This window comes from Serinus canaria, chromosome 1 (genome assembly GCF_022539315.1).
Source record: "Serinus canaria isolate serCan28SL12 chromosome 1, serCan2020, whole genome shotgun sequence".
Classification (NCBI taxonomy): Eukaryota; Metazoa; Chordata; class Aves; order Passeriformes; family Fringillidae; genus Serinus; species Serinus canaria.
In genome coordinates this window covers 32036083-32050654 of record NC_066313.1, presented here as the reverse complement: position 1 = coordinate 32050654, position 14572 = coordinate 32036083, and the positions used below count along the sequence as shown (strand labels likewise).

At 41.4% G+C, this 14572-nt stretch overlaps 1 protein-coding gene across 5 annotated transcripts; it reads right to left on the bottom strand.

Annotated features, from left to right (window-relative positions):
• Positions 1-4525: 4525 nt before the first annotated feature.
• HIKESHI (heat shock protein nuclear import factor hikeshi) lies at positions 4526-14151 on the bottom strand. 5 transcript variants are annotated; one of them, XM_009102717.4, is made up of 6 exons: positions 13957-14067; positions 13478-13586; positions 12985-13222; positions 9167-9318; positions 6527-6645; positions 4526-4764 (listed from the first exon to the last, which is right to left on the bottom strand). In XM_009102717.4, exons 3-6 carry the CDS (start codon positions 13133-13135, stop codon positions 4710-4712), a joined length of 477 nt encoding a protein of 158 aa, XP_009100965.1. In that variant the 5' UTR covers positions 13136-13222; positions 13478-13586; positions 13957-14067; the 3' UTR covers positions 4526-4709. The 5 variants fall into 5 exon arrangements, with proteins under 5 accessions (XP_009100965.1, XP_009100966.1, XP_050835545.1 ...); XM_009102718.4 differs by lacking the exon at positions 13957-14067 and adding an exon at positions 13673-13938; XM_050979588.1 differs by lacking the exons at positions 13478-13586; positions 13957-14067 and adding an exon at positions 14076-14151.
• Positions 14152-14572: the final 421 nt, after the last annotated feature.

Here is a 14572-nt window from a genome sequence, read left to right as displayed (position 1 = left end):
TGTACTGAAGACTGTCCTCTTAAAATGCAGACAAATGTCCCAGGAGCTTTGCCCTGAGAAACCTGGATGGAGCTGAAATTGGATGAACAGTGTTAATGAAGGGAAGAACTTGTGTAAGTAAAGCTGTAACAAGCCAAGGGGAGAAACAAATTCTATTTTGCAACAGTTAGCCCCATCTGTGTGTAGAATTAATAATATTTTGAAAATACACAACAGGGGGGAAAAGTCTCTTTGTCATCAAGAAGACTGATAAAGCTCAAGTGGAAATCAAAATTATGTATTTATTTAATTGGGGTGTTTTCTTTCTACAGTTGCCTAGTTCTAGACTAAAAAAAAGGAGAAAGATTAAAATTATTGTGTGTCTTCTGGAAGATACAGAGCTATTAGAGTTATAATCATTGCAAAGGAATTTAAAGAAGACTAATATTTTCCAAAACCTTTTAACCTTTTAATATATACTTTGTTTAACATACCTTAAGAACTCCAGTGCCTAAATTTTTCAACAATAGAAGTGTGGTTTAACCCTAGTATTGGAGATAACTACCAAAAACAGCCTGAAAGAACATGTGTTTTTCTCCATTGTCTTCAGGCTACCTTTGGGTCTGTTCTTTGGCAAATTCTGTAATTGACTCCTTCTGTTCCCCATCTCAAGACAGGTGAGGGAGAGGTAAAGTCAGGCTGATGAGTAACTGCAGTACAGTCAGAAAACTTTCAGAGGCTGCAAGTGTTGTTATAGAGGTCTGTTCTTTATGAACTCTGCATGAAGAGCATACTAAAATTTGAAGGTTGCTGATTCCCTCAGTTATTGCACACTAAATATCTCCCTGAAGAGGTAAAAAAAAAAAAAGCTGAAGGGTAGAGGTACCTGGCAGCCCATCTTATTTTACCAACTTTCAGAAACTTAGAATAGCATAAGTGGTAGGCTTGGACTACAGTTCTAACCTTTAGGCAGAGACTTTGCCCAGAGACAGCAAGAAGGTTTGCACCACAGCTGGAAGTAGAAATAGAAAACCGGTTCCTGATTGTTAAATGAGTGGTTCCCTTAAAAGGTCTCTCTTCTCAGAGTATGGTCCTATTTCCTGGGGTGATGCTCCATCTGGTGGTGTATGAATAAAGAATGTTACCACAATGCAGTTTTAAATCAGGTTCTTCTTGAGGCTTTTAATGTTAAGCCAAAAAAAATTTATGCAAATATGGATCGATTTTTGCCCTTCCTAGTATAGGTAGGAGTGCTTGTTTTCTCTGGTGCATTTCATGCTTATGTTTCACCACTGTGTACTGGGGAGCTGTGGTTCCGTGGCTAGAAGTCAAGAAATTAACTTCCTCTGCAAGTGCTACAGACACAGTTAGGTTCACCTGAGAATGCTTCGCTGTCACTATGAGCTGTGTCAGAAAAATATTTACAATGAACAAGCAATGAAGCAACTTTTAGAAAACAAATAAATCCTGTGCATAATTAGAATTTTGACTACTTGCTATGAATTTTGCATCTGTTTCTGTATAAGCCAGCAGCCATATATGCTCTTTATTGCTTCCTGTAGTTTTAAATTTTTCTCTGGGCATGGTGGTAAGGTGAGGGCAGATACAGAAACAGGTAGGGCCCTTGTGACAAGAATCCCCACTCTAACTAACAAGTCCTGTTGTCTTGGAAGGGAAAACAATTGGGAAAATGTCCCAAAGTGGAGGGAAATATATCTACCCCTGTCATGGTTATGAGTTTGGCAAGGAAGGGTATGTTTAGCCTCAAAGCCTAACAATCAATAGACAGTATTTTATGGGTTTTTACAGTTTTCTTTAGAACTGGAACTCCGTAGTATCTAGAAACTGGGAATGGGAAAATTACTCTAAATTTTTTGTAGGAGGATCATTACAAAATAATTTGTATTACATTGAAGTTGTTATTATTACAGGCATTATACCTCTGGCTATACCTGGGGAAATGAATTTTAGTATTTCGTGTGTAGAGAAAAAAAAAGTATATATTATATATATATATATATATATATATATGATATGTTAAAGGCAAAATAGATGAATGTATGTATCTTTGTTACTCCTCCGATTTTTTCCTATAATCCTGTTCTTCCATTTTAGAAGTATTGTTGGGAGACAGGTTAGAAGACCCTGGAGTTTCTTAAATTAAATTTCCTTAGACAAACTGAATGTGTGTTTCCTCAAGCATCCTAACTAGTGATCATATGACAGGATCTCACAGAGCTAGTGAAACTCACCCACCATAATCCTATGCTTCAAAGCTGAGGAAAATAAAACACTTAAGCTTCAGAAGCATAGTCTGGCCATCCACAGAGCCTATAGAAATGAATCAGTTCATACTTGCACAACAGTTGTGAAAGGCAAAATACTGATACTGAAGGGGGATAGATTGTTCCCTCTGTGAGTTTCTGATCTGTTAAGCTGAGTCACAGCAGGAAAGAAAATTAATTTACAATGATGCTCTCAAGCCTGTGCTACATTCAGTGAGCTCAGAGACACCTGCTAAACCCACAGTGGCTGCAGCACTGGGAGAAGTTCCTAATCTACACTACTGAATTATTCAAACCCCATATAACTACATACTTTCATTTATAGCCCTAATGACTGGAGCAGGGGCAAGAGCAGCCACAGCACTCATGCAGGACTTAGAGATCCCACCCACATGGTCTAGTCTGGCCTGTCTGGCTTCCTGAAGCCCAAACAACAATCCCACCAGCATCTGGAATAACCAGAATGCAGCTTTGGTCAGAGCAGAAGTAGCTTGTTATATCTAGAAGAGAGAAGAGTGAGCAGCAAAGTGACAGCCTGTGCCCAAACAGGGCCCTTGGGTTTAAATACTGTTAGTTCTATGACTTTCTCTTCACCAAACCATGACAGATAGTGAGAGCTGTAGAACGTTGCCAGAAGGAGTAGTGACATGAGGATTATTTCATAGAGGGCAGCTCTGGCCAGATGAGGAAGTTGTAGATAATACCTGTTTTTCTTACAAATAAATCACTCCTTTGTTAATTAAATTGTGCCCTAACTTGTGATGCCTTGCAATGGCTTGTGAAGTGTTAATTACTACTTCCACACCAGCCAGATCCTTCCTTAGTTGTGTGAGAAGCTGAGCAATGACCACTCTCACTTCCATTTGGTCCCTCATCTCCTCTGATCCACTTCTATCACCAGCTCTGTGAGGCATCTGCCACCTGTGTGACAAAACTACCACATCCTACAGCAGAATTTGACAGGTCACACAGAATGATCCTAATGACCCATTTTGATTAAGGAGTTCAGCCTGGGCCTCTGCTAAGTTCCTCATTGCTGCTTCTCTACAAACATTTGGCCTACAAAAGTGTCCTTTAGAAAATTAAGGCTTTAATCAAGCAGGCAACCTCAAGTTTTCAGGTCTTGCATCTGTGCCATGGCTTCTAGGAAATAACCATGAGCTTTATTCCATAAATTAGCTGGGGGAGAATTAGTTTTGCTTTTCAAAAGCTGTTCTTACAACAGCTTTCCTGGGTTTCATCAGTCTGTTTTCCTCCTCTGCCGGGCCCCAGGTTGAGCTCATTCCTTTTATTCCTTGAGTCCCTCTGCTTTTCTGCAAGGGAAGAGTCCATTTTAAGCTGAGCCAGAAATGACGTGGGGTGTCATTGAGCACGTTCGAAGGATGGAATTTCCATTCTCAGGACACGTGAACCTAAGGCTGACTTGACTTGATAAAGGATTCCTTAAAGGCTTCGTTCCCCAGTCAATGAAACCAGTAAAAACTTTTATTTTCATGCCAGTGGTTTGGAAACAAGTCTTAGTCCTTGGTTACAGAAAGTAATTTACAAAAGCAAGATCTATTGCTCAAAATAGTATTTCTGATCAAGCTAATCTAGTGAACAGAAGGGCCAGCTGGAGCTCACCTATGAGATACCTGGGTATGTGTGGCACTAGCAGAAACTGTACTGGTCATGAGAACCACTCAGACCACCCCAAAATCCTGTGGATTTATGAACAAATGTGACAGCCTTTGGTGCCAGTAACCTAAACAGCATTATCAGACACCCCACATCCATTTCTAAGAGAAACAAGATTTACTCTTATTACCAGGAAAAATTCTTCTAGCACAGCCAAAGTTCCCAAAGATTCCTCTTCATTACATTTTCATACAGGAAAAGTTAAAGATAGGTTCTCCAAGATTAAGCTCAATAGTGTCTTACTGCCAAAGAGGGAAATACTGCTGTACCATTTATATGAGCTGGGGACAAGAATATTGGTTGTCCACAAAGTGGAAGGACTTACAGTGCAAGTACCAGCAGGAAAACCATCAGCATATTCACAGTTATTTGATCACCCTTCAGATGAGGTAAAGAAGGAAAAATCTGCATTCAGTTTGTGTACAACACCCCAGAGCATCACACAAGTATGACACAGTGCTGCCATTTTTCATCTTGTAATTTTTTCCACTTTAAATGCAGTTTCAAAGAAGTATTTCTACATGGAACACTGATTTCTTGTTGTAGCCAAGCACTTCAATTAAATAAACCAACATGCAGACTAGTAATTTTCATTGATTTTAATTTTAAATACTGTTCAAGAGTAATATAAAAGTTACTAGCTTGTCTATTTAGACTAATCGTCGTTTGGGTTTTTTCCCTCCTCCCCCCTGAAAATCTTCAGTAGAGTTACTTGATGCATCTTTCAGATAACACTTTAGAAAGAACTCCAAATGACAGAATTTAAGCTTATGTTTTCCAGAAGAGAGGGTTCTGTGTCAGACGTCTCTGGAAGTTTTCATACCTAGAAAAAAAAACCAACCAAAAAATAACACCTCCTGCATATAAAATTGTTTTTTTTAAAAAGGGTACAAATAATTTAGTCTATGCAGAGAACATGATAAATTATATCTATTTCACACCAGGAAATTAGTAATCACAAGTCCATTTGCATATCTAGAATATTTGCAGTTAGACTTGTGTATTTCCCCATGATGAATTTCATTAAAGCAGTATCCCAGAGGAGACTCATTCAAGCTTAGTAAAATTGTAAGTCAATTTAGATTGGACATAAGGAAAATTTTATTCACTGAAGGGTTGTCAAGCACTGGAAGTGGTGGAGCCACCATCCTTGGTAGTGTTTAAAAGACATGTGGGCATGTTTTATTGGCCCTGGCTTTGTGGTGCACTTGGAAGCAGGAGGTGAATGGTTGGACTCCATCTTAAAGGTCTGTTCCAACCTAAACAAGTCCATGAATTCTAAGTGACTGTTTTATGCATAGCATTTTTGGGATAGGAAATCATAAATGAATGTATGAATCTGAGGCTGGATGCTCATGTTTTAGTAAAATCAAATAGGGAAATGAAATTCTCTAACATAGAAGGCAAACATGTATGCACACATGTTGTCCCAATTTCACTTTCCATACTCACAAAACCAAGCAAATCATAAACAGCATCAGAATTCACTGTTGACACACAGTGAAGAAACAGACAAAATATACAATTTCTCTGCCTTTCTACAAGAAAAAAAAATAGAGAAGCCTATAGGCTTTGAGCCACAAAAGTTAAAACCCCCCTTTTAATCCTCACAAACCCCAAATATAAGGAATCAAAAGGTGCTGCCAATGAAACAAAGGAAACCACAAAGTGTTCTCCTATACCTCATAATTCATAGCCCAGCTTAAGTGAGAAAAGACTGAAGGGTTTTAAACTAATTCAGCCTCACCCAGGCACTGACCAGTCACATCAGAGACCCTACCCACATACAGTTCATGGAGTTTGTAGTTACCTTCTAAACACAAGGCATCTGCATCAAATTACACTCCCAAACAATATATATGGCTCTCATCAACTGCTTGCATATTAATGAGATCTCACTAATGATAAAACTGTATTCAGATAGTCTCAAATACTGATTTTAAAAGGGCTTAGGTTAATACTGCAGAGGCCAAATAAATAAGGCCAAACTGATAGGAAAGACATTTCAGATAACCTAAAGGATTGCCTGCAGTTCACAATTTATCTCCAGACTACACAGGCTATCCCCAGACAGTTATTAAACCAGTCCCTGGAAAACAACTCCCAGAGGGACTTGTGTATTTACACTCAAGGATCTTGGTGACAGAACCAGGTCAACTAGTAACAAGATTTCATCACCTCTAACATATTCTTAATTAAGGCAACTATGCTGGAACTATGCCTAGAAAGAGACCAAATAAAACAAATAAGCATAAATTGACAATATCAGTGTGCCCTGTCTTCCCAAACTCTAGAGCATTTGCATTATCTGCAACACAGTGCAAATGCACTTATGTCAAAGGCAACCTTTTTAGAACAAAAAAAGTTTCACTGGTTGCATAGCACTTGTCTAACAACAACAAAAAAAGCTGACAAATAAATATAAAAAGAGTGGGCAGGACTTGTCTATACTAGAAATAAACACCAACAATTTGAAATACTTCTGCATCATCTCACTGAATAGCATGACAGTAGTTCAGTGCTTAGAAATGATGGTCTAATGCCTGGGAAAAAACACATTTGTTACTAGAGATCACTGCCATTACCATTTCAGAACTACATTTGCAGGAATGAAAGCTTCAGAAGGATTTGGGGTCATCTGTGCCTGAGTGACAGCAAACGAGGAAGCAAAGTTATAGAAGTTATCCAACATCTTCTGAGTGAACTGAAAAAGAAAAGAAGAGATATTTTAGGGAAGTTCTTTCTTTGAACTTTTGTGCAAAAGTTTAACAGATATACAGCTCCTACATGAAGTAATTTTAGCATTGTCATCTAAAACACAGTGGGAAGGTGGATGTAGTAGGTCCAGAGACAATGATCAAAACATCCTAAGCTTCAGTCTTGCCCTCAGATCCATCTGGCATCCAGAAATCATTTTAAGAATCTTCACTTGCCCTCTCCCTGCTCAAGTTCATCCAACTGGACAAACAGCTTTGGGAAGAACTTTTTCTGTTTGTGACAAAGAAGTGATGCAGTGACAAGAGCTGTCTCTCTCCTCCAAACTGAATAATCAGAAGAACTCCAGACTGGGCCAAAGCTGCCATTCCAGCTCCCAGAAAAACACTTGTTAAATGACTGGAAAAGTCTGCAATCTATTTACATCTCATCAGACTCCAGTGACAGGGCAATTTCCTTTAGCATTCCCCACAGAAGGACTGCTGTCCTGGCATCTTTTACTTCAAGATCTTGTGGGGAAAACACCTAAAGGATGCACAGGGCACTCCTAAACTGTAGGACTAAGAAAGAAAAGAGTGAAAGAGAGGCCAAGAAATAGCAAGCCCTGTGTGCAGATGATGAGGCTGTAGGACATTCCCAGCCAGTCTACAAATATGCAAGTCTATGGTACCTCCTTATTTCCTCTACTGTGGTTTTTTTTTCTTAAAAAAAAAAAAAAAAGTTATAACTTGTTTTGATGGGACAACAAGGTATTTCCATATAGAAAATTTCACAGTCAGTGAAATGATACAGAAAAACAGAGCCTGAGTTAATAAATGCACAATCTTGTGCTCTCCTCTGACAAAAGGAGCAGAAGAAATCATATGCCTTACCCTCAGTCTCACCCTACTCACATGCAGATCTCAATGGTTTTGTCCTACTTCTTTTTTATAGACGTTTATATTCATAAAAAAGACATATTTTTTCAATCATAAATCTTCATAAAACTTACTAAAAACGTAACAGGAGAGCAACGCCATAGAGTAGCAACAGATGATTTTGCCATTAAAGAAATACTTTTATTGCTATAATGTAGCAGTTCCAAAGAGCTGATGTCAAATATTAAATGAAAGCTATTCATTATTCACATATATGCTCCCAGTCATACATGCCCTTCCTCTGCAATCTACTCCCTCTCAAAGGTTTCCTTCCACTTTGACCTCACACATTTTCTCTAGGAGTACGTAGTACTTCACCATTTGGGTCAACTGCATTCCTTGAAGGCAATTACAATTTCAGTTAAGATGCTAAGAGTTAGATGCTGCTCTTTTTCAACAGAAAAATTCATTTAACTGAAAATAACATTTGTAAAAATGTTATGCAATCATGAGGTGTTTTTTTTTTCTTTCAATACTACTGCCAGAAAAATCCATGAGACACTTTGCAAATGACCTGTTGTGGCACTTTATTCCTCCTAACTTAACTACTGCTATAATAAAAATTTGTGGAATCAGAAATATTATGTAGGTGTCCTTAGCCCCTAACAACTCCGGAAAAGCTCAATTAACTGTACTATACACAAATAGCTGCTGTTCAGCTCCTAGTCATGGTACCTTTCTGCATGAAACATTACCTATTTAGAGCTACAATGTGTGTAAACTGCCAAAGAACATCAGCTACAGTATTAGGATTACTGTACAATTACCAGTCTCCCTCAGCAAGCACCTGGAAGGAAAGTGAGAAGGTAAAAAAGGCCTGAAGAAAAGCCTCACCAACTGCTGACATGTTAGAATAAAATGCCAGAGCCATCAGTGTTAGGGAAATCAAGACCCATTATGCAGGTCTAACTTGCCTTGGACTGCTGTCAGACTTCCAACTAACTGCCAGAGCTGGCTGAGGATTTCCAGAGGTTCAAACTAATGGGCCAGGCTGGGTTAAAAAATGGCACATTGTAGCCCAAGGCCTGATCCACAGAGAAGGCACTGGGGAAAAACAAATGAAAATCTTCCTGTGGGAAAGGGCTTAATTCTGTAGTTCTGCAGAGCAACATCAGAAAGATTTCTCCAGGGAAAGTGGTACACCTGAATATCTCTCTGCATCCATGCCCACATTTGCCTTAACTTGTGAGTAATTTCTGACCATCCCTGCAAATCTATATACTAAAGTTTCAGCACCTGCAAATCACCAAAGATCTACTCTCTCTTACATGTATTTAGTCATAGCTGCTCCCATAAGAAGAAGAATAAATAATTTTACAGTAGAGTGACACTGACACAAATGAATCTCTTGGCCTCATGTCACTGAGGACGCAAATTCCAGTCTTTTACAGGAGACAATTTTTCATTGTAAGAAAAAGCAATTTCATAGTATCAAAGCATCCAATCAAATTATTTGACTATTATTAGGTTGCTTACAGTCCTACTGCCACCCCCAGCAGCATCCCCTACCCACTCCCCAATTAATGCTTCAGAGGCTCAATTCTTGAGACTTCCATAGAAAGAGAATTTCTGAAAATGGAAAGTCCAGGCTACCTCTGTGAATGAATCTACTGATGACACAGCAGCACTTGCAACAGGAGTCTGCTGGGCCAGGTTCTCCAGCAGTTCCACTGAGATTCCAATCTGAGCCACTGTTGGTGTCTGTGGGAGGTTCATGGCACCAAAGGGATGTTGACTTCCCTTCCCTGAAAGCACCACGAACAGCACACGTTAGGTCTGGCAAACACGTAAAGGCTGTGTAACTTCAACCACCGTGTTTCTCCTGTAGAAGGCATTCCCCAGCTCCCACCAGAGGGATCTCCCTATCCCAGGAAATGCAGAAAAACCACAGTCCAAGCACAGGCAAAAGTACACACAAGCACAACAGATAGAACAGTGTGATTGGGACATTTAAAAAGCACAACAGATTATTAGGAAAATTCTAAAAGCCAGAAAAACATTACTTTACAGCTCCCTATGAAGTAAATGGATTCAAGAAGGAATATGATCAGTGAATGAAAAACAGCAGAACCTTTCTCTACAGGAACCAAGCTTTTAATTCACATTTGGGCAATTGCAGATAAACAGGAAATATGCAACACTGCTGCAGTTGTTTGATTCGCTCATTAAAGCCACACTCTAGTGAACCCACTCTGAAAAAGTAGAGAGCACTGGTTGGTGATCCCTCTGACTCAGAGAGGGCTGGGCAGCTCCAGGTCTCATCTGAACTGCTAAAACCCACCAAAATCAGCAAAGGTCAAAGAAATAGTCATGGAACAGAAAAACCTCTGGCTTAGCAAATGTCACAGAAAAAACAAGGAACCATCCCCAAACTGCATGCCACAAACACAGGCATTATCCCAGCCCTCTGCCCTCACTTCTGACCTTTCTGAACCTATACTTTCAGTCCCAGCTTCAGCCAAGGTCTCTGCAAAGAAGGACAGACACTCAGAGTCACTTAAATCATGTACTCTTCTGTCAGCATCTTTAAAGGAAAATGCAGGAAAAGGCCTGTGGGACCAGAGTGCTATCAGTAAACAAATAAACTAATATTGCACCTGTGTTTGTGGGAACACAATAGTCAAGTATCCTCTTAACACAGAGGCAATGTTTCTGCAGCACTCTCTGGCCTCTTAGTAGCAGGAGAGAGCAAAGCTAATCAAGAGCTGTCCTGCAGACCAGTCAGCACTGTCTTTAGCTTCAAGAAAGGCTAATGGAAATCCAAAGCACCATCTCACTTAGTAAAAAACCCAGCCAGCAAAATCAGTCTGACAAGTTGAACTGAGATCAGGACTGAAGACCTCAGGAACTCGACCATTCCTCTGCAGAGACACAAGGCACAAAGAAACAAAGATCCATACAGAAAGTACACTCACAAACTCAGCACCATTTTCATCTGAAGTGCTACTCCTTAGTCCAGATCCTACAGCTGCAATATAGTGCTACCTTATGAGTAAAGCACTCCTATTAAAATGTTACTTTAACACAAGGTAAGTGAGAAGAGAGTTCATTTCCTGAAATTATACTTAGAACCTCTTCTGAGAAACGCCATTTTATTGCTGTATGATCTCACATTTGCTGTTGATAGATGCTTGCTTGATACAAGCTATCAGAAACCAAGACTCAAGTTCATTCTTAAAATCCCAACAGCAGAGCTGTACAGCAAGAACTGGTACAAGTTTTTCGTCTTGTAACATCTTCACCTGAGAAACTGACATTGAAATAAAAATGTAACATCTTCATCAACCGGCTCTGTTACAATGTATGATTACTTTAGACAGTCATGATCCAAACAATAAAACACATCCATTCCATTCACTTTCCAAGAACTCCCACAGAACCACGGCCTTGGAAAGATGTCTGCCTAAAAGTATGAAATAAAAGCACCCATTGCCATCCTTCCACCAGGAGAAATACACTCTATGTTTTCCATGCCTGGCTCTTGCAATTAGCATTCCAAACCTTACAAATGCGAACAATGTTAATCAGTACTGAAATACAAGCTCAGTTTTTTGTATTCAGACCCTACATTCTCCAACACATTACATCACTGCAGAGCAACTGCTATCAGAAAAGTATTTTTCCACCATTTCTTTCCCTTCATTGAACCTTTAATTCAATGATTGAGCCCTTATTACCTTTCAGCCCAACCATAACAAAACCTTTACCCATGTGTAGGCCTCAAATGCAGACATCATATTAGAGCATGAACAGCCTCACAGCAGAAAAGTCCGTCATGGAAAAGGCTCTGCACTCTTACCCTACTTAAGAACCTACTCCCAAGTAAGGGTGCAAAATACAAGTCCAGAGTTTGTTTTCTATTCTACCACACCTTCAGGCACAACTGAAAGCATAAAAACCTTTCAATTCCAAAGCAGGGAGCATTTCTAAGCCCCTTCTTTATGTGTAAATGAAACTCTGCTACAACCACTGCTTCCCAGGGAGCTGACAGGGACACATCTTTGGTCCTCTCAACCAGGTATTAAACCCAAAATGCAGAGTTCAAGCATCAGCAATGTCTTGCAATGATTCCAGCTCTCTGTTATGTAGTCTTCTCCACCTTAAAACTGTTTATGACCATGGAAACTTAGATTTTGTAGCTTAGACTGAGTCCTCAGTCATAGCTAAGCTGCAAACAATGGGAGTGGCACAGCTCTGTGCTACTCAAATCAAGCACAGCAGTGCAGTGCCTCAAGGCACTGCAAATGTGTTCAACTATGTCACTGAGTTCTTCCTTGAGAGCAATGCTTACCAAGAAATTATGGCTAATCATGCAAAAAGCATCTGAAAATGCATTTTCCTCCAAAGCTGTCTGAGAGCACACACCAGTGAGTCTTTCAAGCACGAGAAATAGACACCAAAAGCACTGGTGATATGCTTTACTGTTGCACAACTACACAGCTTTGAGATACACAAAACCACAACCCCCAAACCCTTCTGGAAGGTGCTCTTTCTTCTGAAGAAAGCCCAAATTTTTGAGGAATGTGTATGATCAGAATTAATTTTGCTTAGCAGCTTAAGAGCCCTTATCTCAACCAAACTGCCACATACCATTGACTCAAAAAAAGAATGCCATGTTATGAATGAATACCTTTTAGCAGAGCAACCTCAACATTTAATTCAACAGAAATTTGAGTTACAGATGTAGACTAAAGATGTAGATCCAAGCCTACAAAAGATGTGTACTACTTTATCACTGTAACACTTTAAGCTGCTTGACTGATGTATCTTTCCCTTTTATAGAACAAAGGTGTGTCATTGGAATGTCTCATCATTTTTATAATGCACACAGCACACCCCTCATACTTAGGAAAACACACAGAGACACACTCACTCTACTAGTGTGCCAGAAGTACTAAAACATTTGGAAAGCTGCTTTCCAATGGGGACACCCTCTGTTGGACAGTTCTATAGAGCAACTGGCCCTGGCTGGGTAGTGCCAGCTGTCAGAAACCACTGCCAGGCTCCATTCCCTGCAAAACCTGTCTGTGCTACAAAGAATACAAGCACTTAGCAGAGGAAGCTGAAAGAAAATGCTGCTGGTATGTCTAGACAAACACCTAAAAACATGGCAGGGAAGTTACAAGATCGTTTTTCCTCCGTGCAGAGGACAAAAACACATCAAGTCTGCTTAGAAGAATTTCCAGATCAACACCACACACAAGAAAGAAACTTCACAAGGAACAGTAACACACAGACAGACTTCCATGATGATGACAGGCTGCTTTTAGTACATCTGCTCAAAACTATCTGAAAACACAGTGTGCTGCCTTTTTAAGTAGCTTTTTGTTCAAAGTAACCTTCACACGTTTATCCCTTATGCCTTCAGGAACACATCTGTTGCAGCAATTGCTATGTTCTACCAGTCTTACCGGATTTGAGACCAGAAATTTTGAAGATGGCACTTGGCTTCTCATTAGTGACAAACCCCAGCAGCTGCCACACTGCCATCCCACTCTGGTCTGGGTAACAAAAATAGACAGATCCTCCCATTCCATCTGGAAATGGTATAGTTCCCAGCATGAAGACCACTACATGGTTGATGTTTTCATAGTCTGGTAAATCAAATACAAATTTGTCTTCAGCCACTTGTTGGGGCGCAGCTTGTACCTAAAGAGAACAAAACCTTTATTAGTATTAACATGTTTTTCACCTTCATCTGTCTGCGAATTTCCTTTTACAGAAATACACCTAAAGTGGTACATAACAAAAAGTGAGGAACGTACTAGCCTAAAGAGCAAATAGCCAGATAAAAATCAAACACAGCAGAAGAACAACTGCAAAAAATATTACCAGAAAGACACAACAGTCTTGTTCTACCTGCACTGAACACATATCCCACCCGGGACTACAGGATCAGAATACCTTCGCTCCCCATGTGCGTAGGAGGAAAATAGGGTGCAGAAGAGGTTGCCAAGTCACTAAGAAGTGGCTGTTGACCACCTGGCTGGCACAACCCCAGGATCATGGAAACCTGTTCACATAGGAAATACAATAGACCTTGAGAAAGGCAGCAGAAGGATGGCTGAATGCCAGAGCAAAAGATACCCTCCTCTTTACCCGAGATGCCACATCCTTGCAGCCAAGGCACAATCTAGCCTTAAAAAGCTTCTTTTAAGCTCCCAGCTTGTCTCTGAGGAGACAACACTGCCAGGGGGTTGGCAAGCGCCTCCCGGCAAGGACGCTCGACCAGGCAGCAGCCTGTGGGGACGCGGGGCAGGAGCCAGCCGAGCGCCGGGCAGGCGGGGCCCCTGCCTGGGGCCCGGGGGGCCGAGGGCCCTGCGGCAGCTCCACCCCGCCCCCGAGCGGGTTGAGGGCCCCGCCCGGGCCCGGGCAGCGCTCACCAGCCTGCCCGCCACCAGGCAGCCGAACATGGCGGCGGCCGGCGAACCCCCTCAGACGCCTCGCTACTCCCGAGCCTCCATGAACGCCGTCCCCGGAAAGTCAACACGCCCCCGCTCACCCCGGCACCGCCGAGTCACTTCCGCGGCGCCGCCGATACGGACTACAACTCCCGCGGTGCAACGCGCCGCCGCGCACAGGCGGTGTGGGTGGGTCGGGGTGGAGCATCACGGGAGATGTAGTTCTTCCCCGTCACCGCTCTGACGTGCGTGATGGGTGGCAAGCGGCGATGCCGCCCGGCGCTGCCCCGGGCCAGCCCTGCCGCCGCCTCAGGGGCTGCGGGCAGGAGCGTTCTCAGCAAAAGTACCGCAGAGTCTTTTGCCCTTGTGTTTTACTAGCCTGAGTTGTCATAGATCCATGAAAATGGCGTCTAGGCATGGGATGAAATCGGGCAACAGAGGAAGAAAATGAACAGGGAGATGAGGAAAAGTGGTTCATCTGGTAAATCTATAAGTTATGACAGAAGTTCCCCTCAGCTCAAGACGCAAAGATTGTTTTTCAGTCTCTGTTTGCAGGGCGGCTCTCTTGCAAGCTAGTGCAATGTCAGCTGCACCCGTG